This window comes from Sapajus apella, unplaced genomic scaffold (genome assembly GCF_009761245.1).
Source record: "Sapajus apella isolate SASKATOON/1434 unplaced genomic scaffold, GSC_monkey_1.0 scaffold10, whole genome shotgun sequence".
NCBI classification, from domain to species: Eukaryota; Metazoa; Chordata; class Mammalia; order Primates; family Cebidae; genus Sapajus; species Sapajus apella.
The window spans coordinates 33,193,329-33,204,205 of NW_022436950.1; the positions used below are offsets into that span (position 1 = coordinate 33,193,329).

The 10,877-nt window shown below is 39.8% G+C and overlaps 1 protein-coding gene across 6 annotated transcripts in view; it reads left to right on the forward strand.

Annotated features, from left to right (window-relative positions):
* The window catches only part of INO80D (INO80 complex subunit D), a 79,426-nt gene extending 72,507 nt beyond the window's left edge, over positions 1–6,919 (forward strand). For all 6 annotated transcript variants that reach the window (XM_032278514.1, XM_032278518.1, XM_032278516.1 and 3 more), the window contains 2 exons: positions 392–549; positions 2,588–6,919. In XM_032278514.1, coding sequence (XP_032134405.1) covers positions 392–549; positions 2,588–3,753 — 1,324 coding nt within the window. In that variant the 3' untranslated portion in view covers positions 3,754–6,919. The remainder of the gene's footprint in view (positions 1–391; positions 550–2,587) is intronic.
* Positions 6,920–10,877: the final 3,958 nt, after the last annotated feature.

Consider the following 10,877-nt stretch of genomic DNA (forward strand, 5'->3'; position numbering starts at 1 on the left):
GCTAGTTTTGTTTGAGACAGAGTCTTGCTCTGTTGCCAGGGCTTGAGTGCAGTGGCATGATGTCAGCCCACTGCAACCTCTTCCTCCTAGGTTCAAGCAATTCTCATGCCTCAGCTCCTCAGTAGCTGGGATTACAGGTGTGTACCAGCATGCCCAGCTAATTTTTGTATTTTTAGTACAGACAAGGTTTTGCCATGTTGACAGGCTGATCTTGAACTCCTGGCCTCAAGAGATCCACTCACCTTGGCCTCCCAAAGCGCTGGGATTACAGGTGTGAACCACTGTGCCCAGCCTGACATTAGCTTCTTTTCATGTTGAATGAACTTGGCTTGGTGGTATTGGTATGAAGATAAAGTGGGAGTTACAGAACCGACTGTGTCCTCTTTCCCAGGAGCCCATCCACACCAGAGCTGAGTGCTGATGAGTTGCCGGATGACATTGCCAATGAGATCACTGACATTCCACATGACTTGGAATTGAACCAGGAGGACTTTTCAGACGTCCTACCACGGCTACCTGATGACTTACAAGATTTTGATTTTTTTGAAGGTATAGTCAATATTTTGACTCAAGGAAACTGGTTTTAAAAACGAGTTTATAAGAAAGGAAATATTGTTTTGAGATGTGTTTGTCGTATTTCTTCTCACATACAATGTCTTTCACTGTAGATAGGAAATATAATACCGTTGCAGCTATTTTACCCCTTTCAGAAGATAAGGAATGTACAGTTTGTTTAGCCATCTCATAATTTGGTGACTAGGTTTATAACTTTGTTTCTTTCTTTCTTTTTTTTTTTTTTTTTGGAGATGGAGTCTCACTCTGTTGCTTGGCTCACCACAATTTATGCCTCCTCGGTTCAAGTGATTCTTCCGCCTCAGCCTCCCAAATAACTGGGATTACAGGCATGTGCCACCATGCCCGTCTAATTTTTGTACTTTTAATAGAGGTGGGGTTTCACCATGTCAGTGAGGCTGGTCTCGAACTCCTGGCCTCAAGTGATCCACCCACCTTGGCCTCCCAAAGTGCTGGGATTACAGGTGTGAGCCACCGTGCCTGGCCCAACTTTGTTTCTTTAAAGTGAATATTTTTACTTTATTTTTGGACGAGGATATCTTGAAGACGAGTTTTGTTTTTTGGGGGGAATGGAGTCTCATTCTGTTGCCCAGGCTGGAGTGCAATGGTGCCATCTTGGCTCACTGCAACCTCTGCCCCCTGGGTTCAAGAAATTCTCCTTCTGGGATTGCAGGCGTCTGCCACCATGCCCGACTAAGTTTTGTATTTTTAGTAGAGACAGGATTTCACCATGTTGGTCAGGCTGGTCTTGAACTCTTGACCTCAAATGATCCACCTGCCTTAGCCTCCCAAAGTGCTGGGACTACAGGTGTGAGCCACTGCACCTGGCAGAACATGAGTTTTGAAGTCTTTTAGAACTTGCCCTAGTTTGATGCTCCGCCTTGTACTTCAAAGGAAGTGCACTTTTCCAAAACGAAGTTTGTTTAATCCTGCCAATTCCCCCATACTTTCCGGGGAAACCTTTTATACTCTTAGAATGTTTCTTTCACCATTAAAAATTGAATATTTTCATGGCGATTAATCAAGGTCCTAACAGTAGATTTTTTTAAATATTAGAAATGAAATCAAAGTAGATCCATTGGTTTCCATTTTATGAAAATTAGTAAGAAATGGGAAAAGAATGAGGGAGAAGGATTAGAGAGTAAAGCAAAAGCATTTTGAAAGATAACCCATGGAATGAACTGAGTGCTTAGTGTTGTGCTAAAATAGACGTATGAACGTCTGTGTTTTAACCTTCCACAGCTGCTCTCTAGCTGGGAGGGTCAGGAGTAGAACAGGCAAGGTGGAACTGTTCTACACAGCCTTTTGTCTCAAATCCAAGTTGATATTATATGTTTTCTATTTTAATGATGGTAATATAATTTTAGGTAAAAACATGTATAATCACATAGTCACCATGAGTTTTAAATTTGTAATCCGTAGTTTCTAAGAATTTAGTACTTTGAGGCCGGGTGCGGTGGCTCAAGCCTGTAATCCCAGCACTTTGGGAGGCCGAGGCGGGTGGATCACAAGGTCAAGAGATCGAGACCATCCTGGTCAACGTGGTGAAACCCCGTCTCTACTAAAAAATACAAAAAATCAGCTGGGCATGGTGGCGCTTGCCTGTAATCCCATCTACTCAGGAGGCTGAGGCAGGAGAATTGCCTGAACCCAGGAGGCGGAGGTTGCGGTGAGCCGAGATCGCGCCATTGCACTCCAGCCTGGGTAACAAGAGCGAAACTCCGTCTCAAAAAAAAAAAAAAAAAAAAAGAATTTAGTACTTTGATAAGATGGTTTTTGAGATTTTTTTGGTAAATAAACTGAAGATGGTGATTAAGATTCCAGGACAGCTGACATTTCAGACCTGTCCAGATTAGTATTTCACTTTTTCCTTCCAGTCCAAATCTGGAAACTTTTCTTTTCAAGAGGGACTCTTTTTCAACAGAAAATTGTTTAAAATAATTCAAATGTGTGATTTTTGTGATACAGAACTGATAAAAGCTCTACTGATTCTTGATGGCTTTTGTTGACATAGGGAAGAATGGAGACCTCCTTCCAACTACCGAAGAGGCTGAGGAGCTTGAGCGGGCCTTGCAGGCTGTAACTTCTCTCGAGTGCCTGAGTACCATCGGGGTCCTTGCCCAGTCAGATGGTGTGCCAGTCCAGGAGTTGTCAGATAGAGGAATAGGGGTGTTCTCCACAGGTACTGGAGCTTCAGGAATACAATCCTTGAGCCGAGAAGTGAACACAGACCTAGGGGAGCTATTGAATGGGCGTATAGTACATGATAATTTTTCTAGTCTAGAGCTGGATGAGAACCTGCTCCGTTCTGCTACCTTGTCAAACCCACCTACACCCCTGGCAGGGCAGATCCAGGGGCAGTTCTCTGCCCCAGCCAACGTTGGCCTTACTTCTGCCACTCTGATCAGCCAGAGTGCACTTGGGGAGAGAGCCTTCCCAGGACAGTTTCATGGACTTCATGACGGCAGCCATGCCTCCCAGAGGCCACATCCTGCCCAGCTGCTGAGCAAGGCAGATGACCTAATCACCTCACGACAGCAATACAGCAGTGATCACTCCCACTCCTCGCCCCATGGAAGCCATTATGATAGTGAGCATGTGCCGTCTCCCTACAGTGACCATATCACCTCTCCCCACACAACATCGTACTCTGGTGATAATATGGCAGCTACCTTTTCAGCAGAGATGCCCATCATGGCGCAGCACTTGCTCCCAACCCAACTTGAGGTGCCACTTGGAGGAGTGGTAAACCCCAGAACTCACTGGGGCAATCTCCCCGTCAACCTCGGAGATCCCTCTCCATTTAGCAACCTTCTCGGCGCAGATGGACATCTTCTTTCCACTTCCCTATCCACGCCACCCACTACTTCGAACTCAGAGACCACACAGCCTGCCTTCGCCACCGTGACCCCCAGCAGTTCCAGTGTGCTTCCGGGGTTACCGCAGACCAGCTTCAGTGGCATGGGGCCTTCTGCTGAACTAATGGCCTCCACCTCTCCCAAGCAGCAACTCCCTCAGTTCAGCGCAGCCTTTGGCCACCAGCTGAGTTCTCACAGTGGCATTCCTAAGGACCTGCAGCCCAGCCACAGCTCTATAGCCCCTCCTACAGGCTTCACAGTAACAGGTGCCACAGCTACAAGTACCAATAATGCATCTTCTCCCTTTCCCTCCCCTAACTGAGGGTGTCTGTGCGTTTGCAGGCAGGTGGGGAACCCAGTGTTTTCTATCTTTGTTTCCTCTTTAGCACCCCTCTCCCCTTTTCCTAAAGAAGATTTAAAAAATAACAGATGGGGATTAGGGGGCACCCCCCCTTCCCAGTTCAATAAGTGGCCCTGCAGTGGACCTCGCTACAGTGTTCACATGTGCTCCTTAGCACTGGTGCTCATTCCCTCCTGGCAGGCCCACTCCGCCCCAGTGGTTTCCTTAGTGGTTCAGCACAGTGACTGGATAGGATTGATTTTTAGTAGCAAGTCCTAGAAGTGGAAGATACCTCAGAATACCAGTGCCCTTTACTATTTCCTAGTATTCAGATCAATGCTTTCCATTCTATTGCCAGGTTTTTACATAGGTGGTTCTAGATAGAATGATCATATTACTTCAGTTCCAGTATAAGAGACAGCAAATGGTGTGTGGCAGGTCAAGACTTAGCACCAACTGCTAAACATCACAGTGAGGCCAGGATTTCATTCCTAATTGTGATCATGTTTAACTAAAAGAAAAAAATGTGTCTTTTGACTGCCTGTGAGTATGTGTGTGCCCACGCGTGTGTTTTTGTGCAGTGCAGGAAGCAGCAGTCCCATTAGTTTGTTTTTCGTTTTGTTTTTTTTCCCCTCTAATGAGTATAAGGCTCTTACTTTTCTCCTCTCCTACATCTCACAATCCTAATAAGGTTGGTCCTTCTTTTCCTCAAATTTCGTGAATAGGGAGGGTGGTGGGCTGGTCGTGTGAATAGCACAACCTTTTTCTGCTTAAAACCCAAGAAGAAACAGAACATAGAAAGCTTGGATTCCTGTCGGTGAGGTAGGGGTGTCCTGAAAAGCTTGCCTGGGGCGACTGCAGGCTGCCGGGGCTCTGGGGCCTGATGGCCCCTTTGCCTTTTCAGGCATATGTTTGTTTGTAAATCCCTCTCTCGTGGAATACATGTGCAAGATGTAATTAAAGAAAATATTTTGATGTGAAAAAGCAGGATAGGTCAGATAGATTTGAAAAGATGGGATCTGTGAACTCCTCGATCCATCTTTTGCTTTTGAATTTTTCATGTTTACGGTAGTGGTTCTTTGGTAAGATTTGTAAAATGTTGAAGACACTTGTAGAATCAATGTACCAGTTGTGAAGTGATGTGTAATATCTGAAGGATACACATTTTAAAGTTTCTTTCAAAGCAGAATATGGAAATTAGACATAAATTTTATCCACCCTTTGGTACTTTTAAAATAATTTAAGTACTTGGGTTTAAGTAAATTTGAAAATAGTTTTGGGAAATGTTTTTAAAATGCCAGGATTTTAGGGTTAAAAATCATATTGGGTAGTTTAGGAAATTCGTGACTATGAAATGAATTTGTGAGGTTTTTTGCCTGCCTTTTTTTTTCCCCCAGAGAAGGGTGGAACTAGATTTGAAAGGCATCTCTACTCTGCTTTTGCCGAGTAGTTTCACTGTCCCTTGAGATACCATTGGCTATTTATACCTGAGTCTAGTCTAATTTACATATATATATATATTTTAAAAGTTAAGTAGAGAGAACATATCTATTGATGTGGTTCAATAATTCATTTGTCAGGGAATATTTGATCTTAATTCCTTTCTGATAGGTAATGATTGGATGTATTTTCCTACTTCCTATACATAATCTCTTTATGCCATGCTAGTTCTAACCAGTCCCTTCTTTTGAAAGCTTTTCTTTCTCTGCTTTTTAAAGGAATGATGGTGATCAGCAGGCATTATGCAGATACCACGTGCCTGAGGTTATGGAGGGGAAATGTCACATGACTGTATGAAATCATTATATGCCCTATTTTGTATTTATTGATGTTTCTTTTTGTGGGCCAAAAATATGTTTGTAATATATTTAGGTTTTTTTACATCATGGTAATTGATTGGAAGATTTATTTTTAATAGCTTTGCCTTTTTTGCAGAGTGCAAAATTTCTAAATTATAACTTATGTCATAAAGCAAAATTATATTTGGTATCACCATAAATTTCTATTCTGAATGGTGAGAACAGATAATTTGAATATTTCTCACCTGTGAATCTATATTAGTAAGCTTTTTTATTTTAATGTACTGTAATGAAGTGGTCATGAGTAGTTACCTCTGCTCAAAAATGTCATTTAGTTTGTTAAACTATCTTCACAACCCATCATAAGCGTCACTAGATAACTGTCCATCCCCAGCAATTTGGTTTAGTCTCCATTGTGTATTAATTAAAGGTTGTCGCAGAGCAGCACGTTGACTTCCTCATCAGCCCTTTGACAGCGAAGGGAAAGTCGTGGGTAGTCGATTTGAACTTTTTCTGACAATTTCTCCCTCTGTTAGCTGCTTAAAATTCTTCAGTTATGATACAAAGCTGAGTTTGCAGTAAGTTGCACATTTTATTGTTTGCAATTTTCTGTTTTATGTGCATTTGAAAGCCCTTCTCTGCTTTCTAGTAAGGAGGCATGAAATTATCAGGAATGTTGCTAGTTACAGCTTCACACCAAAAACTTTGAGTAAATACATTTTCGTTTGGTTGCCCATGATGAAAGCTGAGGAGAGGGCACTTTTAGAAGTACCAGTATAGGGTTGAGGAATTACCAACAACAAATTTTCCTCTTATTTTATCTAGTTCAAAACAGATATCCAAGTTTGCAATTTGCTTTGCTCTTGCTGTTTCTTGTGAGTCCCTTTTTTGGAAGAGAGAAGAACATCTATAAGCCCAGAGATATCCGTGTGTTTTCCTTCTATTCGTAGTTACTTTGCTATTAATATGTATAGAAAGGAATGAAGTGTCTTTTACTCCAGAAATATGAAAATTAATGTCTTTTAAACTAGCACTTATGCTATCATAAGACAATACTGGAATCAAAAACAAATCTTATATAAGGTCCTAGTGAGGTAGAAACTAGCTTTTATTCTAGTGTTAAACCCGTGAGAAATAGTGGCAAAGAAGTTTCACTCTCTGCAGTTCTTTGGGACTATTTATAAAGGCCAGTTAGATTGTGTTACTGTGATTTAATTTACAAAGTTCCTGCAGTTAATGGATGCATTCTGTGCTCTGAGAATCTGAATTCCATTCTAATGTGTGATATTCACTGGCTGTAATCAGAAGAAAAGATGGGCTTTCTCTCCTTGACAGTCTCTACATAATTATTAATATTATTTTAATTAAAGTACTTAAGACATTGTTTTTTCTTCTGTAAAAATGGCTTAGCAATTTGCACATCTGGGTAGGTAATGTAGCTAGTAAACAACTCATAGTAGTAAGTAGCAATTATACTTAACCCACCAAGTGACAGACTATGCAATGGAAAAATTTCTAATTATCGTCACATAGCTTAGACAGCAAAGGATTATTTTCTCTAGTAACTTACCATGTGTGATATAACTGCTTTATAAATGACTTCCTGAGCAATTTCATGTTGGCAGGCAGTGTGGTGTGTCTAGTGTCCCTCTATGAGAAGACCATAATTTAATCAGAAGCAAATAGTAGGCATGGGGAGCAAATTGGAAAGTGAGGTTATTTTTTTTTCTCTTAAAGTTGGTGTTACTGTCTTTAGTGGCTTAAGGCTAAAGAAAGTTAATACTTTATCCTTGCCAAATAATTATTTATAAGATTTCTTTTTAAAACAAGCCCAGTCTCTGACCTGAAAGTTAGGAATCATCATTTTCTGTGACTGACACTAAAGCTCCTCCTTATCAGAGCTTGTTCTCAATCCGTGATCACAGTCCACAGTGGCAAAGACAGCTCTTTGATTAGGAAGGAAACCATGGTTGTGATGCACAGAGGTGCCCTGTCCATACAGTTTTCTTCTTACATGAAAGAATTGACCTTTCTGTTGACCTGTACCATTCTGTTTTTATAAAGTGGGATTAGAATTTGAGTATATCTAGTAAATGCCGTGTTGTCAGTCCGCCAATGCTTGCCCACTGTCTTTCCCATGCCTTGGCATCCTAGGGGTGCTGGTGATGGCTGATGGGCATCATCAGTCAGCAGTGCACATGGGAGGCAGTCATCTTTCCTCCAGGTCAGTTCAGAAGGTCGCTGTGGATTGGTATTGCAAAAAGATGAGGATATTAACACTAAACTAATTAAGAAGTTTGAAATTCATTAAAAAATATTTTTGAGTGTCTAGTTTTCAGTTTCTTCATCTTTCTTTTTAGACTTGAAATTCTCTTCTTAATCTGGTATATATAGAAATCTAATATAATGGTCTTCTAAATGGTCAACAGAACTCTCTAGTTTAATGAGGCAATTTAGAGGATTCCTTGAAAGAAAATTGAGTCATACTGAACAGTCTTCATTTGTATTTTATCACCAGTATTTACATTGTTCCAAAGATTTTTTTTTTCCTGACAAAAAATATATTGGGGTGGAGATCATATATATATGTATGTATGTATGTGTGTGTATATATATATATATATATGTGTGTGTGTGTGTGTGTGTGTGTGTGTGTGTGTGTGTGTTCTTTCATATCTAAAGGAACATATCAAAATCTGTGTTCTTTCATATATATGTGAAAGAACATAGATTCCCCCCCCAATAAATTAAAAATAACTAAATCTTCACTGGCATTCTGTAGAAAAGTTAAACAGTTTAATAATGTCTTAACATCTTTATAAACTTTCCTGTATTCTAGAGGGAACCAAAAGCATGTTTAGTAGATTAAAGTAACATTTTATATACTACCTTTCCAATAATTTGTAATAAAATACCAGCGAAGGACATATTTGGATATCTGTTAAACATTTTTCCCTGACTAATGAATTAGGAAAGAAAACATGAATGGTTATGTCTCTTCTAATAAACAGTGTCATTGTATCATTAATGCTGCAGCTGTGGGTCAAACTTAGGGAGCCTTATTTCTTTTCTTCTCTTTTTTTTTTTTTTTTTTTTTTTGGAGACGAAATCTTGCTCTGTCACCCAGGCTGGAGTGCAATGGCGTGATCTCAGCTCACTGCAACCTCTGCCTCCTGGGTTCAAGCACTTCTCCTGCCTCAGCCTCCTGAGTAGCTGGGATTACAGGCACCCAGCACCACGCTCAGCTGATTTTTGTATTTTTTAGTAGAGACAGAGTTTCACCGTCTTGGCCAGGCTGTCTTGAATTCCTGACCTTGTCATCCACCTGCCTCTGCCTCCCAAAGTGCTGGGATTACAGGTGTGAGCCACCACGCCCAGCCAGGAGCCTTATTTCTAAATAGCAAAAATTCTGTTTTCATTTCAGCCCTTATTTTTTTGTTAGTGTTTCTCTTTCTGCACTGTGATACAGAGCTAATTAAAGGACATGTGATGTTTCAGAGAGAGAGCCAGCAAATTCAGTAGGACTTTTTTTTTTTTTTACCTTATGTTCCTCAGTACTGGGGATGTTTGGCTACTTTGAACAGCAGAGTTTTTAGTGATCTAAAGTTTAGAATGATAATCTTATAAGAAAAAATCTATCTAACTCTCAGTGAGCTGTATAGGGCAGCACAGCTTTCCATCTTTTCTTCCGCCTGCTTGCCTCTGCCCACCACAGTCCTGAAGTATGCACATGTACACATGATCTGTACCGATCCCGGCCGAAGAGTATTAGAATCCCTTTCTTTCACTTGTTTTTTTTCTTTTTTTTTTTTTTTTCTTCGTTTGTTCATTTTTGTTTGTTTTTTAAGCTGGGGACCACTGAAGTAAGCTCTATATGCACCCAAAGCTCCCCCTTGAAAAAATTTTCAGCATGCAGTACAGAAGGCTCCAATGCAGCTAAATGCCACACCATTGCTTTTACTTGGGGGAGTAGACTGATTTGCCCTGAAATGACTCCGGCCTGCATCATTAAGGTACAGTTGGCTCCAATGGATTAGCGCTGAAATGATGGGAAGCTTGACACTTGTTGACATTGTCTTCATCTGTTTGGAAGGGTTAAATCTGTTCTTCTCAACAGTGATAGTTCTTTTCACTGTATAGTATTGAGTATGTCTCAGGGATTCCTTGTGGAAATTAGGGCAGTTTTTAAAAATAAGAAAATAGTTTTAAAAGAAACTAAAGGTGACTCATCATTGAAGAGAGCAGAAGAAAGAGGAAACATTTGGTGTTGTAGCCCACAGTGTCTTGCATAGGACTTTTTCCTTTCTCCTCCAGGCTCTCAGCTTCAGAATACAGAATCCTTTCCCATCACGCACAGCTTTAAAACTTTTATTTAAAAATTTCCTTCCCCAATAAGCTTTCAGAATACTTATTGTAGATTTTAAGAGAAAAGGTATATTAATTTATGCTATTAACATCACCTCATAAATTATAAGTTTTATACTAAAGCTGTATTGAGTATAATGAATTATGTTGCCTATGTGTTTAATAGCTAAATATATATGAGCTTTTTTTTTTTTTTTTTTTTTTTTTGACAAACTAGTGAAGCACCTTTTTACACTGGATCTCTGCCGTGTCAAGGTGTATAGCTATCCTTTGCTACCTTGCAGATATATAAAATAAAAGGATATCCTGGGGCCTCAAAATGTAGAACACCTTTAGACCATTTATAACTGTTCCTAGAACTGTTGAGAATCATGTTCTTTAGTAAATGATCTGTGGTTTACACTTAAGATGGCTAGAAGCTTAGTTACAGGGTACATAGAAATACATAGATCAAGTAAAACTCCAACTACTGTAGCTGGAATTTGTAAACTAAGTTTTTAAGACCTCTTTTATTTCCTATGGATTTATTCTTTAATTTACAGTTTATTCTGTAAGTTGGGAAGTAAAATAGAGAAAATAATTAATCTAGATGTTCTCAGCGTCTTATTCAGGAACTTTTTACCCTCCTCACTAAGGAATTCCCACTGTGACTTTAAAATAGAATTAAATTACTCGTGTGCATGTATATGTCTGTATTTTTTACACACATGCAAAAATATACATTGGGGGCACGTGTGTGAGAGATATGAATGTGTGCTTATATAAAAATAGATAAAGGTAACCGAATGTATTGTAGAAACATGATTTATTTAGTTGAGGGTATTGGAGTTACTTTCTCATTGTCTCTGTTGTATAAATACACCAAATTCATCATTATGTTATCTTATGTTAAAAGGCTAGCTCTGATATCATGTGCATTTTATGTTAACCTTTGGATTAACT